Below are 18,659 nucleotides of genomic sequence, written 5' to 3' on the forward strand. Positions count from 1 at the left end.
TTGTGTTATTGAGTAGCCACCAGATGGTGGTATTGGAGAGAGAAACAATTATGTACAATGGGTTTAGCTCTGAGCTAAAATCAGTGGAAAGCCAGTACTGATAACACAACAGCATTTTTATAAGTTGCTGCATGTACTTGAAAACAAACAAACAAGCAAACAAAAAGAAAAAAACATAATATTCCAAGTACAAACTGTATAGATTTTCGAGTAGAATGGTACCTTGAGGAGCACGTCACATGGAATTGATGTACAGCTGTTAGTATTGCGGCTTTTTGTTGTTTTAAGGTGGCAGAACTGTTATTACAATAAACTAACTAAAAGGGGGAGGTGCCAGCCTTGGTCAGGGCCCCGTAAGAGGTCTTATCCACATTCCATCTGGTAACGTTGACTTCCCTGTTTCTGGATAACAATTCTAATGTATTGCCTTAGATGCAGTAGGAAAACTCAAACTTCAGCATACAGTATAGAAGAAGCATGACCTGGATTCATGATAGACTTCTTTTGATGTTGATGCCAGAATTGGGTTCCTTCCGTAGGTGAGATGCTCCAGCTCAAGGATTTTTAGGTCCCCCCTTTCCTGTCATTTTTGGCTCAGTAATGCAACTCATATGCTAATGAACTAAAAAAAAATAAAAATGGTTAATTATATAATAGTTTTAAAAACAAACAAACAAAAAATCCAAATACTCCCATAAGGTAATATGTACACATTTGTCAGCTACTTGCTGCCAGATTGTCATGACTTTATCTGTCCCCTTCCTTTTCCATGGCAAAGCATTTCAGGTGTCCAAGGTGGTCCAGAGAGCTTTGCAGAACCTGATCTAGCCTTCTTGAAAGAGATACAAGAACTTGCAAAGGGATTTGCTGAGACCGCAGAGAAAGCTGTGGCTTTAGAAAAGCTCTGGGAAGAAAACTCAAAGTTCTCAGGTAAGTTGTGATCTTTAAAATAATGAATTGCTTTATCTATCACGTAATGATAGCCATCCAACAAAGGAACACTTCTATCCTAAAAAATAAAATGAGCAAACTCAAATTTTAGGTGATCTGAAAAAAAATAACTACCACTTTTATGATTACTATTACCATGGCTGTCATAATTCTCAGTTTTCTAAAGTTGTGTTCTTGTTTTACAACTTGATAGTTAATGAAGTACTGCATGGGGAAAGATTTAAAGATAAGGATTAATAATTTGAACATGTGGTTACTTATACTGATAGTTACTTTTGAATAAATGCTAGACTTTACTGAGAGGGATCTGTTGGTCTGGGAAATAACCTAGTCTTTCTTCCCAGGTATTTCTGTTGTGGTGACCTTCAGGTGAACAAATCATTCTTGTACTAAAAGAAGGAGACAGGAAACACCATGTTCTGATTTCCCCTTTCTGTTCCCATCCATACTGCACATTTTTGCTGTAGCAGACCTATGCCTACCCTGCCTTTCTGGCTCAGTTTTTGGGCAGAAAGGTAGAAGTAAAGCAGTTGTTTTCATGCCTGGCGATCTGGGGGCTAATAGGTTCTTCTGGAAGGTATTGTGATGATTTTGCCTTACTGAAAATTGAATTCTTTTGTTTCTGTGATAATTGTAAAAATATCAGAAACCAAAGAAATTCAATGGATACACTGTCTTTCTAGTGTATTACTTGTTCCACACCTGTTTTCTCCTGGAGAAATGCACTTTGTTTACTACTTTCTATTTCTTTTAAATGGAATTTTCTGAAGTTAATAATGCCTCTGTGTAAAGGAAAAATATCTGATTTTTACAGGGCTCCATAACAGCACCACTTTTCTTACTGTAAGTATTTTAACATTTTATTTCTAAATTACAGTTCTGAATTTTGAAGCATCTTTATTGTAATGGTTAGAATTTTGTATCCTGTCAAGTTTTAGTAAACTATCTTTTATAAAATTGGTATGCTTTTGAACAACAACAAAAAAGTCTTGGATGTTTGATAAATGTTCAGTGGTTTCTTGATTACCAATTTAAGCAAGTCTAGGTTGTTAGTAGTCAAAATCCACAGCTACTTGAAGGCTAGTTATTTATTACGACCAATTTAAAACACTATCTGCCAGACCTTAAGTATTTCTATAAAATCATATTACAAAACATTTTACAAGGAACTATTATCTTAATGTTTGCTTATTATAGAAAAACAAACAAACCCCTTAGAAAAGGAACACAGTGAGTTTGGAAAGATGATGCTCTTGCTTGGACATTATTTTGAGTTCAGATTTATTATATGAATATGTCAAGCAGACTTTTTCACTTGGGAGTGAAGAAAGGCAGATTTGTAAGATGTAGCATAATTCCTTCAAGAACTTACTTGGCATTCTGTGTGACATGAGTTTGGGCTCTGAGTAGTCTTCCACTCTTGCAGTCTCAACAGAAGGAGGGAGGCTGAATGGGCATGGTAGTGGATTTTCATTGCTGTCAGTTTTGTACCTTTCACAGAACAATAGTTTTGCTTTAAAAATATTGAATATTTTTCTCTACACTTCATTGATTACAAACTGCACCTTCATGAAACCTAGATTTCCAGTTTATATAACTTGAAATGAGAAGGCATTTGTCAATTAACATTTGTCAATTGCTCAAGAGCTGCTTGATTGGAAGGAGCTTTATCAATATGAAATTTAATTTCTGCAGTGGAATATAAAACAGAAAAAAGTTGTTTTTTTTTTTTTTTTTTTTTTTTCAGTATTTAGAACATATTTAATTGAAAGTAGCCTATCATTATTAACAGTTTGTATATGCAAGCTTTTTGTAGAAGGCATGCTCATGTTAGTATTATCCAAAAGAGCCCTGCTGAAACATTAACCTAGATAAATAAGGGCTGCATAATGAACAACTATGACAAATCCTATGTTTTGCATAGGCACCTGATAGCTTAGTCCTGATGTGTTTTTAGCCAACAGTTCATCTTTCAAAAGCCATTTTCATAAAACAATATTTGACATCTGGAGGAGCAGTGAGGCGGGGATGGAAGTCCCTGGCAGGATGCTGGTCTTTACTCCCTAGACTTACAAAATTCATTGCCAGTGTAAAGAGCTCTTTGTGTTAGAGGTCTCAAAGGTAACCATGCTTTCATGCTTTTTGGGATCGTGTAATGCGTCTCCTTACAATTCTGAGCAGAAAGATTGTTTAACTCTTCTGCTAGCTCCATTTTCCATCTGAGCAGAGAAAGTCTGTGAAACAAAACTGCACTAAGTTCAAAGTACGACCATAATGATGTGATGAATTACTGGAGCTAGAAGGTACATTTCCAACCTGAAAAATTGTTTGAAATAGTTTAAAATTAAAGAGTGCTGGGGAAGTAGCAGGCACCTGCTAGTTTTTTCTGCTAATGGGAATGTCATGTGTAAATGTGTTTTCCTCACATACAGATGGATTTGAATGAAGCTGAGGAAATGATTTCTAGAGTAGAAAACCTGTGCAAACAATCTTCTTTCTGGAACCTTCTACATTCACTCCCTCACCTTGAATTGAACAATTTTTATACGGAGGATGGGTTAGCTGTTCTAGCACAGTTTCTAGAAGTTATTAAAAAGTAAGTACTCTTAAATGCTTAAAATGTTCTGCTTTAGTGTTTTACCTGAAATTCTTGTTCTTTTCATAGGCTATTTAATATCAGCATCCTCATCGGGGCAAGGAAGGTGGCATTTTTTTTTTTTTTCTGTTGACCAGATACTGCTTTTATAGAGATGTGGTAGGAGATTTCACCCATTCTGAGCCCTTTATAACTGTATTTCATCTCTGTCCAGCTCAGCAGTGATTCCCTAGGAGTCTCAGGGAAGGAGATTCATGTTAACAATGGCTTTAAACTTTGTCATGTGCTTTGGGATTGTTTGAAAGAATATAAGAAAATCACAGTTTGAATTCTAATCAGCTTAATATCTATGTTGCACTCAGTGTCAGGAAAATGAGTCCATTTGGTTTCTCAAGGCTCTTGCTTCTCTTGCAAGAGATGAAGCATTAAGAAAAAAAACAGAGGGCTGTATTCTGGAAGTGAAAGTTTCCTGCCTCAGGTGAAGGACAGCTAGATTCAGAGAAAGACATATGGTATCAAAAGCACAGAATACAAATACATCTGCCTGGGATGGAGTTAGTTGTCTTTGTAGCAACCCATATGGTGCTATACTTTGCATTTGTGACTGGAACAGCTCTGATAGCATGCCAGTGTTTTGGCTATTGCTGAGCAGTGCTGGCACAATCTCAAGACTTTTTGCTTTTTTACCTCTGCCTTCCAGTAGATAGGCTGGGTGCAGGCAATAAGTTGAGAGGGCACACAGCTGGGATAGCTGAGCAAAGAGACCAAAGGGTCATATATTCCATATCACATAATGCTATGCTCAGCAGTAAAAGCTGAGGGAAAGGAGGAGGAAGCAGGGGATTTTTATGGTTATGGCATTGGTCTTCCCAAATAACTACTATGCATGCTGAGGCCCTGCTTTCCAGTAAGTGACTGGACATTTGCCTGCTGATGGGGAAGTAGGTAATTATTTCCTTGTTTTGCTTTGCTTGCATACACAGATTTTGCTTTGCCTATTAAACTGCCTCTGTTTTGGTCCTTGAGTCTTCTTGCCTTCTTTGTATTTTCCCTGTCCCATGGGAGAAGGGAGTGAGCAAATGTGTGGGTGCTTGGCCAGATGGGTCAACCTGTGGGTTGACTGGTGTCCTTCAGTGCCCTTCAGTTTTCTGTAAATAATCCAATTTGGAAAGCAGACCATGAAAACCAATGCTTACCTCTTGACTGTCCTCAGATTTCTAACATATGTTTCTAGGTAGAGGTCCTAGTTTGGGCAAAATTTAGCCAGCAGAAAGGATCCTAAATTTACAACTTCTCCCACTTCCTGAGCAGTACCATCTTTGCTGTCCTCTCAGAGGTACCTAGTGGAGACTAGCCCACCATGAGAAAAAGAGACTACAAAAATCAAAGCCAAGCCAAGGATTTACAAAACAACAACAATAAACTTTTTTTTTTTTTTCTTTTTCCCATTGTCCCGTGTTTTTTATGTCCCATAGTTGTGGGGGTAATTGATTGTCTGGTTGAACAATATGTCCTAGTCCAACACTTTTCACACCTATTCAGGTAACTTAAGTGATGTTGCATTTTGTTCTCATATTGTTGGACATACGTGTTACTGAAACTGTTGATCCAGTTGTCTAATGAAGCTGGATTTTTATTTGCTTAATAGAGGAATATGCTATGGGAAATTAATAAATTTGATTAAAGCTTTAAGTAGTAAATTGTAGCTGTATTAATATAGTTTGTTTCCTAGCAAAGGGAAAACTGGGAGTTGTAAGTAATTTAACAGATGTATTTTTATCAGTGTTACATAATGTGTTTTGTTTAATTTGTTGTGAGAGTAAGTCTTCTGTTGCTTTAAATGTATTTTGCTTCTGCAGATTGAGTAGAATAAGCCAATGTTTATTTTATTGCTCATCCTGTCGTCTTGCTGCAGGGGTGACTAGGAGAATACTAGTACTGCTTTTGCTCTCTCTTTTTGATCTCATTTTAACTCATATCTCCTACCCTGACTGTCCCTTCTCCCTGAGAACATTGGTGCATTATTTCATATCCTTAGTGAATATCGAGTAAAGGACTAACTGTAAAATCTCATTTTTTTTTTTTTTAAATGAAAAAAAATAGTTTAACAAAAGATCAGTTCGTTCAGCAGTAACTATGTATTTTAATATTCAATTGTTTGAGCTTCATCTTATTCCACCAAGCCCTTTCAGTTCTTTATGTATGGAGAGCTTGATTTTTGTTTTGTTTTCAGTACCTTAGCATCATTGAAAGATTTAGATGTGATGCCATTGGGCCGGAGTTTCTATGAAGTGGTGAAAATCGCACTGAATTTAACTGCTGAATTGGTACAGGATAGGAGCTTGGAAGGTAAGGAATTTGCTTTAGATTATTATTATTATTTTTGACATACCTTGTAAGCATGTTGCAAATACATGATAGCAGTAACTTTCTGAATTCCTGCTAAATTCCCAATGTAAATGGTTGTGGTGGTTTTACTCGGGTGGGCGGCCGAGCTCCACCACAACCTCTCTCTCACTCCCCCTCCTCAAAAAGGAACGGGGAGAAAATACGATGAAAAGGGCTCAAGGGTTGAGATAAGGATGAGGAGATCGCGCAGTAATTATCATGATGGGCAAAACAGAGTCAGCATAGGGGGATAGGAAGATTTATTGCCTATTACTGACGAGCTAGAGAAGTGAGAAACAAAGGAAAGAAACCAAAAGCAACTTCCCCCCCAACCAACATTTTCCACCCCCCCCCCCCCCCCCCGAGCAGCGCAGGGGAATGGGGGAATGGGGGTTATGGCCAGTCTATAGCGCTTCTTCTCCGCCGCTCCTTCTCGGTCACTCTCGTCCCCTGTGCTGTGGGGTCCCTCCCACGGGATGCAGTCCTTGCTGAACTGATCCGGCATGGGCTTCCCACAGGCAGCAGCTCTTCAAGAACTGCTCCAGATATGGGTCCGTACCACAGGGTCCATCCCTCGGGAGCAAACTGCTCCAACCTGGGTCCCCCACGGGCAGCAGCTCCTGCCAGGTCACCTGCTCCTGTGTGGTCTCCTCTCCATGACCTACAGGTCCAGCCTGGAATCCTCCTCGGCAGGGGTCTTCCACAGGCCACAGCCTCCATCAGTGCAGGTCCACCTGCTCCACCGTGGTCTCCTTCACAGGCTGCAGCGTGGAACCCTGCCCCACCGTGGTACTCCATGGGCTGCAGGGGGAGAGCCTGCTTCACCATGGTCCTCACTACAGGCTGCAGGGGACTTCTGCTCCGGCGCCTGGAGCACCTCTCCCCCTCCTTCTTCACTGACCTTGGTGCCTGCAAGGCTGTTCCTCACTCCTCTCACTCTCAGCTGCTGTGTGGCCCAGCATTTTTTCCTGTCTTAAATCTGCTCTCACAGAGGTGCAAACAACATCATTTATTGGCTCAGTTCTGGTCAGCAGTGGGGTCCTTACCAAACATGGGGCAGCTTCTAGCTCCTTCTCACAGAAGCCACCCCTATGGCCCCCTGCTACCAAAATCTTGCCACATAAGCCCACTACAATGGTCCAAGAATTGAATGATGTCACTCATTTCTTTATTGACCTGTTTCTTTTTTAAACACTAATAACTGCGTTTCATCAGACTGTCACAACTGTATGGCCTAATGTATCATGTTTAGAATGATCTTTCAGTGGTGAATTTTAGAGAGACTAAATCTCTACAAAGTGATATCAAATCTTCCATTTGATAGAAGGATGCACTCTTGTTTTGGACATACATGTTATACGTTATGTCAGTCTTACTTTAAAGCTTTATTCTTCTGTTATCACAAATTCTAGTCTTACCTGGAGGGCTACATTTTCACCCTCTGCTGCTTGGTTGTGGGAGAACTGTTTAACTGGAGAAGGTAGGCTGGGCACAGGACAACTCCTCAAGATTTAGGTCAGGAACAGGTTTCATTGGCAAATTGCCTGGAGACACACAATTAGATTCTATGTGCAGCTGCTGGCTCTGCATGGAAAGTCAGGCCAAGAAATGTACGTGGTCTAAATCCCCCTCCCACTGTCAAAAACAAGACTGAAATGATAGAAGGGTAATATGTTTGAGCCCCTGTACAGAGGATGGACTTTAATTCCCTGGGCCTGAGCTCAGGTCACTGCTATTTGTTCTTTCAAGTACTTTACAGCCAGCTATTCAAAAGAGAAATGAGTGACAGGTAGCCTTAAAGTATAGTTTATGTGTGTCTGGCTGGCATTTTTGACTTGCTAGTTGCCTTGCAGCTATGTCAAATGTTAGGAAGCTGGAAAAGCTATGGCCTCTTAGATATATTTTCATTCATTTAGTGTTACAGGCTTATAAACTCAAAAGAAGTGTTGCGTACAATATGCTCATGTCACCAAATATTCAGATATTTATGACAAATTAGAATTTAGTTTAAAAATAGAGAATACAGAAAGTTTGATGCCAGGAAGTTAATTTCTGGTGTAATTAATAGGTATGGTGATAGCAAAGTAGGCAGGTCATAGTGTGCTAAGTCTTATCACAGTGGTATTTTGTAGTGATGGGGGTTTCTCTGAGAGCTAGGCAAGGCTTTGTGTGAGCTGGGTATGTACTGTATCATTAACCCTGTGTCTTCACTGGTACTGCTTTAAAGCTAGCTAGAACAAAAGCAATGTAAATTGACTTGCTTTCCTTCATGCCTCTTACTGCAGTGGAGTTATGACATACCCTCCCTCAGAAAGCTCTCTGATTTGTTTCACCAGGTACAGAAGTTGTATCTTTATTCAAATCTGTTTACAGAGTGCAGCTGGTATTCTCCTAGTGCCCTCCCTCTCAGCAATAAATCATTTTCATCCCATAAATACACACATTTGCACAAATGCATGCATAATTGGATGCACAGTTCAGACTGGCACAATGCTGCATCTGCTTGCAGTCACTGTGCAGGGCATCTCATGATGATCCTATCAACGGCTGGTGAAATACCATCAGATTAGCTGACCTTGCCATGTTCCTAATGCAACCAGGGATTTTATCCTAGTGAAATAATTATTCAGGTGCATACTTATTTTCTTCAAAAAGCTGGAAATGTTTTATTTGGGTCTCATCAAGTCTGAATTATCAAGAAACAATGCAAATAAAAAAAGTAGGAATGCTGTAAACTATTTTTTTTTTCTTTCAGGTTTTCAATATAATCTTTCTCTAGGAGCTGTTTTGTGGAATCCACGTGCTGTCAGAGCAGAACTTGAATCTAGGTTTGGTTTTGATGATCTCCATGTTAAGAAACTTCTAAGTTATACAGCACAATTAACAAAGGTAAACTACTTGAAAATTTCAGTGTCCCTCTTTCCTCTGTTTTTGTTTCCTGAAGGAAAACCCTGAAGGGATTTTTCATGCCATACAGGAGCTATAATCATATTTTAGAAAGGTAGACAGAAGCAGCATTACATTTTTCAGAAGGTAAAGAGCTTGGATGAATGTTTCCAGTTGTGTCTTGAAATTGAATACAAACTTTGTAAGCTTTGTTCAGCAGGTATTTGCACCATTATATGTGACTTGCTAATAGCATAACTAATCACTTGAAGCCATCTATAACTAAGGACGTGCTTTTTCATATCAAGAATCAAATGATTCAAACAAAAGATTTTATTCAATAATATTCATGTTAGATTTTGCCTGGCTGCTCTGAATTGTGTTCTCTTGTAGAAGTTGTAGTGAGAATTAAAATGGATGCCTTTTTTACTTTGACCTTATGGGAAATAATCACTTCTCTTGGCCTGTTTTGAAATAAATCTGTAGGTTACAAAAAATTAAATTATAGATGTAAAGAATAAGTACTGTTTTTACTGAAATGACAGGGAAGTAAATTCTGTGTTTTGCTCCATTAAATTTTTAAAATAAAGCCTAGATTAGAAGTTGCCTGGATTCTTTTGACAAGTAGCATTTTTCATCTGGTTTGATGGACAAAGAAAGCTTCTCTCTTCTGTGCCTAAATAAAGGTACATCAGCAGTTCTTACTTTTAGTTGTACAGTCTTAATATGAATATACTTGATTGATGAGTAGTCTCAGTGGGGATATTCAAATATATGAGCAGTATGTCAAACTTTGAAGAAAATATTTCTTCTCAGAGAGGTTTTTTTTAATGTTTCTACTAGACCAAAATGACCTCCTGCGATAGTCTAGTTTGAGCTACAGAACACTTGAAACATCTCTTGAATTTCTACTGAAGTCTAGTCTTTGGCTAGAACATGCTGGTAATTTTCAGAAGTCCTTTCTTTTGCTAGGTATGGTCTGGAGCTCTTCTTGAGAAGAGATCATTATAAAAATGGATGATTTACAGAAATAGGTAAATTATATTAGCAAACAAAAACGATCAAGCCCCTTTTGAATGGCCTTCTAATGAAATATAATTGATGGCCAGTGTGACCAACTGAGCAGAATATTTGACAGAATATCTGTTAGCTATTTATAGATTAAGCTTAATACCTTCATATTGTGTATATATCGTAGGACACTGAAGACCTTCAAAGAGTATGAAGAGAAGTATGGAAATATGGTCAATGTCTGTTCTGAGCACTTCAATTCTCTATCTGATGCCTGAGCTGGTGTGGTGTCAAAACATTTGCAAAACTTTCAATACATTTCCTAGTCACAGTTGAAAGGGGTTTGGATGGGAAATACCTCAGAAAGACACTATTAGGGAGATTTAAGATGTACTAAGTGATTTTTGTAAGCTTTGATAAAATTTATATTATCTGGAAAAATAAATCTTTCAACATGGAATTTAGAAGTCAGGCTATGAGGAAAAAAGTTGTCCCCTTGTCCACACTGCTGAAAAGTGCCACCTTCAATTTAAAACTTGTCCACTGTATATATAATCATTGGTTAAGATATATCATTGTACTGAATGCTTTATACTTCAGTTGTTTTTATACTTGTGAAGTTGCTTCTTCATAATTATTCCAGTACAAAATGCTAGTGTAGTTGGACTGTATAATTGCAAACTATTTCAGTGCCAACCTGGAAATTAATGTAAAATAACAACACTGATGTAGCTACAGGATGAAAATTCCTTGTGTAGACAAATCTCACTACTCCATCTGGTGTAGAAGTATGAACCTTAATGGGGCCACACTGTTATTTTGCAGTACACTCTGCATGTGCAGTACCCAAGAACACTAGGCTGGATTAACTGGATTTTGTTGTCACTGAAGAAGGCTATGTGATTTTCTTTTTAATCAGATAAGTAAATTGATATCAGATATAACAGCAACTCTCTGACATACTCTTCAATGTCTTGCGTCCCTGCCAGATTCCCACAGGAGAGACACTGGACCAGTTTGTGTGTTCTGCTCTGTCCAGTGTGCCGGGGGATGAAGCTAACAAAGAGAATAATGAAGAAGGCTGTATTTCCACATGGCACGAGGCCAAACTGTATCTTGTCCATTCTGTCAGCAAGCTCAGACTCTATGCACAGGTTCACTTTAATGAGTTATTAGATTAAATTCCTAATTTTTGCATGCAGGCTGTCAACAGTGACTCAGTTAGAACATCAGAGATAGGTATAAAATATTATTGCCATGAATATTTTCATCTGACTAATGAGAGAAAGTAATCTTTCTTACAAGAATTGTTACGGTGGAAGTATAATCTATCACCATGTGTCTACTTAATCATATTTTTCTCATTAACTCAAACATGGATTTGAAATGTAATAGGGAACATGGTGAAATAGACCGCACTGCTGAGGTCTGACAGAAAGAAAACCCGTTTACAGTCTCACTTGGGCCTGAATTTGGGACAAAACTGAAAGGAGACTACGGTATATTGTTCATTTATTAATTCTCCTCCACCAGCTTAGGCAATAGTGGCTGAAGTGAGGAGGATAAGAGTAAATCTCCAGGGTAACATTTTAAAATTCTGCTCTGGCAAAACAACTTGTCATGCAGTTTCTATGTTGATGTGTAGTAGTTGCGTGGACAATAGGATAAACAAGCGAGATGCTTCTTAAGGAGAACACTTACCTAGCTGCCTTAACACTAGTGTGTGTGTGTGTGTGTGTGTTTAAAATTTTAATATTTAAAAAAATATTAAACTATATATCATCTGCTCTGGAGATTTTTGCAGTATGATCTAGAGTAAGCATGTAGAACTAATTTATTTCCTTAAAAATGTAGTATATCTCTTGATTAGTTTTACTGATCTGTGATGACTTGAAGTCACCATTTAATTTGTTTGCCTAAAGTAATGACTATTTTGGCCATAGGTAAATTCAGTAATAATGTCAGGCATGGTTTTAAAACTCTTTGGAATGATGTAATTGAAGCTGCTAGTCACTGGGAATTTCCTTGGTAAGCTGGATGCCTTTTATAGTGAAAATCTGTTAAAACCACTAGGCACTTAGAAGGCATAATGAGGGAGAAAATAAGGGCAGTCTGAGGGTTTTGCCAGACTGCCACAATGGGAGCGTGCCAAAATGGGAGCATGCAGGCTCCTTCTCCATCTCTTTGTGTAATGGGAGCCAAAAATGTTGAAGCTGCATTTTTTATTAAAAAACAGACAAACAACAACCAACAACAACAGCCAAGAAATAAAAGAAACAAATCAGAAAACAAACAGACAAAAATGACAACAGTGGAAAACAACAAAAAGCAGTCTGTGTATTGTCTAAATAAGAAAGTTTTGATTCTCTAACATGCTACATTCTGTTCTTCCTTCAATCTGCTAGGTATTAGAGCAATCGTTCAGCAGCAACCACTCTCAGAAGCTACTTTCAGAACTTGAAAGAATCATAGTTGATGTAATGTCTCAGCTGCTAAATGACAGGGAAGCCAGAAAAATTGTCTCAGGGATAAATACCCTGATCAAGTCATGGAATAAGAAATCAGAAGCCTATTTTTCAGAAGAATATAGCCCATCTCATGATCTGTAAGTTATACTTATCTTTCCGCAACTTGTGTTAAAAAGTTCACATGAACTTCAATATTTATTTTCACATTACATTTAATCTTGTTCTGATTTTTGGCTGTTTTGTGATTTTATTTTTTATTTAATTCAAAACTTCTTATGCAGTCAAATAACTCTTATAACTCATACACGTTCTGAACAAGAAATTTAATTTGTGATTCTGAGTATACCTTTTTAAAGGTTCAGTAGAGGACCTGAGTACATAATCAGGACAGAAATTGGCAGCTGTGTATAATTAAGCATTTTGGACTATGACCCAAATTCTTTGCCTTGTTTTACTAAGTCTAATTCCCACAAATAGTTGCTGTGACTCATTAATGATTCCCATGAATGTATGCTATAATATCAATCTACTAACGCACAGCAAGTCCAGTGCCTCTGATATGTATTGGATTTCTGCTGTAGGGCTCACACTCATGTTGGTTTTTGCAGGAGATCTTGAAAATAAACCTACTATGGAGAACAGAATTACAATGTAATGCTATGTGTGTTCCCTGTTTGACCTGTTATCACTTAATGCAAATGCAAGTAGTTAATAAAATATGGCTGTAAATTCTGTGTTTATGCAGAATAATTTTGCTAACACAGTCCAAATCTTCCCCTATATATATATATTTAATAAAAAAAAAAGGCAGTTGATCACAAATCTAGTAGTAATCTATTTTCTTGCAACCCTGAAAATGCCTTCAATCCTCATTTCAGGACGAGTGCAACTATAAGCTTGTAAAGATTGACTGTGCTTTAATTGCAGGTATTTTGATTCATGTCATATATTTTAAAATGAAATCAAGGTGTTTGTTCTGGTCGATTTCTGCAAAATAAAGTGTTTAGGAGCTCTGTTTACCTATCTATTTTTAAAACAATACTTGCAATAAATGTCTGGAAAGGTTACTACACAGGACTTAAAAGTTGTACATATAGAGAGCTAATAAATATTTGTTAAAATTGGCAGAACCTTATGAAGGCATAGGCAGCATACAGGAATGCACACTTCTGTCTTTCTAAATGAATATCAGATGACTTGCATTGCTCTGGGAGCTGGACTTGATGATCCTTGTGGGTCCCTTCCAATTCAGGTTGTTCTGTGATTATAATGAGGGGCTCAGTTTGGCATAGCTCATAGTAGCTCTGCTTGTTCATGTTTAAAACTGGCCTGCATTGTAGGAAGAATTATCCATGCTTTACAAATCAGTACCTGAGGGTAACTCTGAAGGATATAAGGAGCTCCAATTAGCACACCCACAAGTGGCAGATGATCAGGCAACCTTTGACTCTGTATTTGTTACTGTTTTAATCAACTTATAAAGTGGATGCAGTCATTTCTCCACTTCCAAACAAATCTGTTTGAACAGAAAAATGGAAAAAATCTTTCTTAAGTAAATGAATGAATGTGGATTTATAAACAGATGTACAACTCCTGTGCTTAACCTCACAGCCTCTGGTGGAATAGCAGCCAGTGCCTCCTTTTCCCAGCTTTAAGTGTTTAGAAGCATTTTTTTTTTTTAGTACAATAAATGTCTTGATAGAAAATCAACTTTTTTCTGTGGGAAACTTCTACATGTTTTTCTGCAAAAGGGAGTAAAGGTAATCATTGTGTGTAAATCTTTCATAGCATTAGCATTTTCAGCTTTTAGGAAAATTAGTCTGAAAAAAGGTACATTTGTCCATGAAAACAAGTTGAACTCACTTGGGAGGCTGATCAGTGACTGCTGCAAGTCAGAGGTGTTCTTTTGTTTTTGCTCTTTTCTTTTGCCAAGGCTTTTGTAAAATCCATTAATCCATTATCTTCTGTTAGGAGAGAGACTGCAGTTGAACTGTTCAATAGTTTAGTAGTGTTTTGGAATTTAAATTCTTTTTATAAAAGGACACTTGCTATACTGCTGCTCTGTATGAAAATGCAGAGTAAGTGATAGAATCACTGCACAAAAATTAAAACAAATCAGAACAAACCTAAATTTTCAGCAGCTTTACCTTTTTGTTTGTACTACACAACATTTCTGTGCTGTTTCTTTCATTCACAGAATCCTGTATCTGGAGAGTATGCAGGCTGTGCTACAGGCTGTGCCTCAGTGGCCTGTTACGAAGAGATTGCTTCTGGTAGACAGAGCTCTAAGGGATGTAATAACGCAGTATTTAAACTTCACTAAAGGTAAAGCTGCGTGGTGATTACTTTGTAGCACTGTCCAAAGCCAGTTATTGCAGGGATCCTGTGCGTGTGGGAGCACCAGGAGCTGGAGCAGGGCTGCAGCCTCATATGTCCAGGTGCCAGCAACTGGGGAGAGGGTAACTGGGGTCCAGTGGCAGTTGCTGGGCAGACTGAGTGCCTGAGGGCTGGAGGCATCATCCTGACCAGCCTTGCCTCTGTTGTGCTAACATTAGCTAGTAACATTTCTGGTGTTGTCTTTTATTTGAGAAGGGTGAGCTTACAGTTTTGCTTAAGGAATTAGACAACTTCTCTGTATTTTGAAAGAATTTCTGACTAAATCAGCTGTTACATATGGGGAGTGTCCAAAGTTGTTTACAGCATTTATAGCTAGAAACCTGCATAGGACCTTGTTTTCCTCTCATAAAAATCATTAAAGCTTGCTGAAGTCGCTAGAGCTACTCTGGTATAGCTGTGAAAGAGGACAGGGTCATATTTTGCTGATGTAAGAATGCCAGTGTAACATGGAACCTTTGTCTCTAACTGCTTGCTTTCAAACGATGTTGTGCATAGTTTTCTTTCCCAGAATGATGCTTCCAGCCCCTGAATTACTCTGTAGGTTAAATATTTTCTGTATGTGGTGGTGGGGAACTGTCTTACAGAATCATTACGTATCTCGGAAAAATTGATTCCCTTTGCCCAAAGAGATGGATTCATTCATCTAGACATCAGAAAGCTATTTGTGGAGCTAAAACAGGTATGTTGTTATTTAATATTTGCATACTAGTTTGCGTAGAGCTGCACAGGCTTAATTGGAAGTAGAAAATACTGGCTAAGAGTATATATGTTTTATTTAGCAGCATTTTAGTCCAATGTACTTTTTTTTTAAAAAAAAAAAAATCTTCTGACTTTCATGAGAATTAACGCAGATTGTGAATTAAATCTGTTACTTTATCCTCAAATTCATTTTAAAAGAGACAGTGTATTTACTACCTTTTAGATGTTGATGAGCAACACTTCCTACATATGCGAGGATGTGCTTACAATATTCGAGAAGGCCCTGCAGCTTCCACGAGGCTCTGATATCATTGATGTTTTAGCCATATATGTGTGTTCTGGCAATAACTCAGAGGTGGCTTTCAAGTTAAGCAACCAGGTCCAGTCGCTAAAGGAAGCTGTAAGTATTTCTGAATTCTTTTTGTTTAAAGCTTGCAGTGCCTTACTTATGTTGCTATCACAAAATGAAATAAATTAACAGGGGCTGTACTTCTTAGGGTTTGCTATTAATAAGTTATTGGTAACTAATTATTTAAACTGATTAGAATGTCCTTGGGTGGAAATCTAAGAACCAGGGCCAAAATCTCAGGAGTGCTTACCTTTTACTGGTTTTAAACAATTGTTCTCTTTACTGTGTAAGGTCCTGCTTCTGCAGAAAGTAACTCATGGACAACAGACCCTGCCAGATTCAATAATAGATGATTATTTGGGATGGCAAGAAATAGAAGAGCAGCTAGCTGAAAGTTACCATTATTACTGTGTAATTAATCAGTTGCTGAGCACAGAAGCACCTTCTGAGGAGGATGTCCATTTCAGCTCTTGTCAGGAAGAGCTGTTCTTCTCACTGTATGTATTTTGGAAGTGTTTTAATATCTAAAGATCTTGACTCTCTTCTTGCTGATGCCAGCCTGGAGTAGGTATCGTAATGAGTAAATGAATAGATAAAAAGGTTAAAGTCCTGCTTTCTGCATTTGATTACCACCCGAAATAAACCTTTTCCTGTAGCAGAAACAGGAAAGTAGGGGAAGATTTGTACTAGTATTTTTTTGGGGAAGGGTTTCAAGATAGGCTGAGGATAGGCAGGTATCTAGGATTCTAAAAGTTTCTTCTCCCTTTATCTTTTTACATCTAAGTGTTTTCTACTACTTCTCCCCTCTCTTCTTCCTGTTGCATACTTCTCTGGTCCTGTGTTGCTCAGGACTCTTGGAAACCTGGATCTGAAAGACTTGGGTGAGATGCAAGAAACATCAAAGGGGAGTTACAAAGTATACTAGGATGGGTTCTGAAGCCTGAGGTTGCTTGATGTGTTCAGAAAGCAGTCATTGTTCTTCTGATTCAGTGGAAACACATTCATCTTTTTATTAAGTTTTAATTTGTTTGTTATTTGCAATTATTCAGCTTGAAATCCGTAGAATTACTTCAATGTTAAATGAGGCTATATTACAAACAAATCAGTATATCAATAGATTGTTTTAAAGTAGGATAGGATTTTGTTATTCTTGCTTAGCTATGTAAAGCATCAGCATAATTCTGTTAAGGTGGAGTTATATTTTTACTGGATGGATGTCCTCTGTCATCACTGTTTTGACCATGGCAGCTTTGTTCTCCGTATCATTTCAGAATTAATAATACACTTGAAGAAATCTTGTTTGCCTTTGAGGGAAATCCATACTGGAAGGATTTAACAACTTTTGTCCAGTGGACATGCAAGGTAGCTCAATACATGAACGAGAAAGTGGGCTTCACAGAAGGTCAGTCAGGTGAGGAAATAATTACTCCACAGCACAGGATTTATTCTGAAAGTTCTATGTCCATTTTAGAGTACATTATTCCTCATGAAGGGAAAAGCTGAAGATTTTTATATTTATGAGCCATTTATGTTTCCCATATTCTGTCAGGAAAACTTCTTAATTCCACAATATAAATGGGAGAACACATAAGCTGGTCACTCAGTAGAGGTGTTCCTAGGCTGGTTTCAAATTAATGCAAGGACTTCAAGTTTGATTTCCTTCATCCCATCCTGTGATATTCCAGATGTCCTGGCCCATCTGCTGATAACTTTTCTGGAATACATTAGTTTTTCCTTATTTGGTGGAAAACTGATTTTCATGAAAAACAGAGATCTCAGATCTCTCTGGGAATGGGAGAGCTTTTACCATTTCAGAATTATTTCTAATTAAATATTTACATTATTCTTTTGAACATTTTGTGGTATAAATGAGCTATGAAGCATGGCACAATATGGCTGATCCAAACAGTTTTAAAAAATGACCTCCCCAGTATCACCCATTAGTTTTCTTTAATTATTTTTCCTGTGCTCCCAATTCTTGCTTTTTTTTTTTTTTTTTCTGCAGAGCTATTAAGAATTGTACTGATTACTTCATCTGTAAGTGGGCTGGTAAAGAATGTAATGCAAAAATAAGCAGTTTTTTAAATCAAGGAACTGTGTTAGTGAAGTGAACTGTTCAAATGTGAATTGATTGCATAGGTTTTGTGATATATAATAGTTTCAGATATGTTGGTTAACTAGGCAGTAATAAGTGAATTTCATAAGAGTGCTTTCTTTTTACTGAAATTCCAAGGAAAAAGAAATATTAATGTTCTTTCAGTGCTGACTGCAGCACTAAGTGCACTCTTGTATAATAGAACTGATCTTTTCTTTTCCCTCCCAGTATTTCTGCAGTTCATGTATAATTCAAAATATATCTTCTATTTTTCCTTTTATTTTTTTTTCTGTAAGGAATTGGCTGATATAGATGTGTCTTATGTAGAGCTGATATTTACTGATTCTGTATTTCATTCCTTTATATCGTTCAGTAGAACTAAGATCAAACTCTTTACTAAAAATTGCATGTTTATTTATTTTAAAATGTACTTTATTTCTCTCTCTTCACAAATTCAAGTACTACTGTTTGGTAGGAGTCTTTCAGATTGTTTCATTCAGTTATCAAGTTGTTCATAATTGTACATAAAGTTTTCTTGATGTCTTTTGGTGTTGAAATTTGTATTTTCTCTGCAGATGGACTAGAAGCATCTCTATGTTCTAGACAAAAGCTCAGTTTGGAGACTATCTTAGGTCATTATTTAGTATTTCTGCAAGATTTACCAGATTATTCCTCAGTTATTTCCTGGTCACGGTAAGGTTGAACTAGTCAGTGCAATTTCTTTTTGTAATGGTGTTCTTAAAAGTTGTACAAATCCTTTACACCACCTCCACTTTGGACAGACACCTGTAATTCTTGAACATAATTACCATGACTTTT

General features: G+C 37.5%; 1 protein-coding gene across 1 annotated transcript in view; it reads left to right on the forward strand.

The window, feature by feature from the left end:
• The window catches only part of ABCA13 (ATP binding cassette subfamily A member 13), a 195,658-nt gene that overhangs the window by 15,846 nt on the left and 161,153 nt on the right, over positions 1 to 18,659 (forward strand). The window contains exons 4-16 of the mRNA XM_035318461.1: positions 779 to 930; positions 1,766 to 1,794; positions 3,384 to 3,547; positions 5,781 to 5,896; positions 8,691 to 8,824; positions 10,822 to 10,986; positions 12,238 to 12,437; positions 14,498 to 14,625; positions 15,282 to 15,376; positions 15,620 to 15,796; positions 16,037 to 16,242; positions 17,017 to 17,156; positions 18,416 to 18,533. Of these exons, the coding sequence (XP_035174352.1) occupies positions 779 to 930; positions 1,766 to 1,794; positions 3,384 to 3,547; positions 5,781 to 5,896; positions 8,691 to 8,824; positions 10,822 to 10,986; positions 12,238 to 12,437; positions 14,498 to 14,625; positions 15,282 to 15,376; positions 15,620 to 15,796; positions 16,037 to 16,242; positions 17,017 to 17,156; positions 18,416 to 18,533 (1,824 nt within the window). The remainder of the gene's footprint in view (positions 1 to 778; positions 931 to 1,765; positions 1,795 to 3,383; positions 3,548 to 5,780; positions 5,897 to 8,690; positions 8,825 to 10,821; positions 10,987 to 12,237; positions 12,438 to 14,497; positions 14,626 to 15,281; positions 15,377 to 15,619; positions 15,797 to 16,036; positions 16,243 to 17,016; positions 17,157 to 18,415; positions 18,534 to 18,659) is intronic.

This window comes from Oxyura jamaicensis, chromosome 2 (assembly GCF_011077185.1).
Source record: "Oxyura jamaicensis isolate SHBP4307 breed ruddy duck chromosome 2, BPBGC_Ojam_1.0, whole genome shotgun sequence".
Lineage (NCBI taxonomy): Eukaryota > Metazoa > Chordata > Aves > Anseriformes > Anatidae > Oxyura > Oxyura jamaicensis.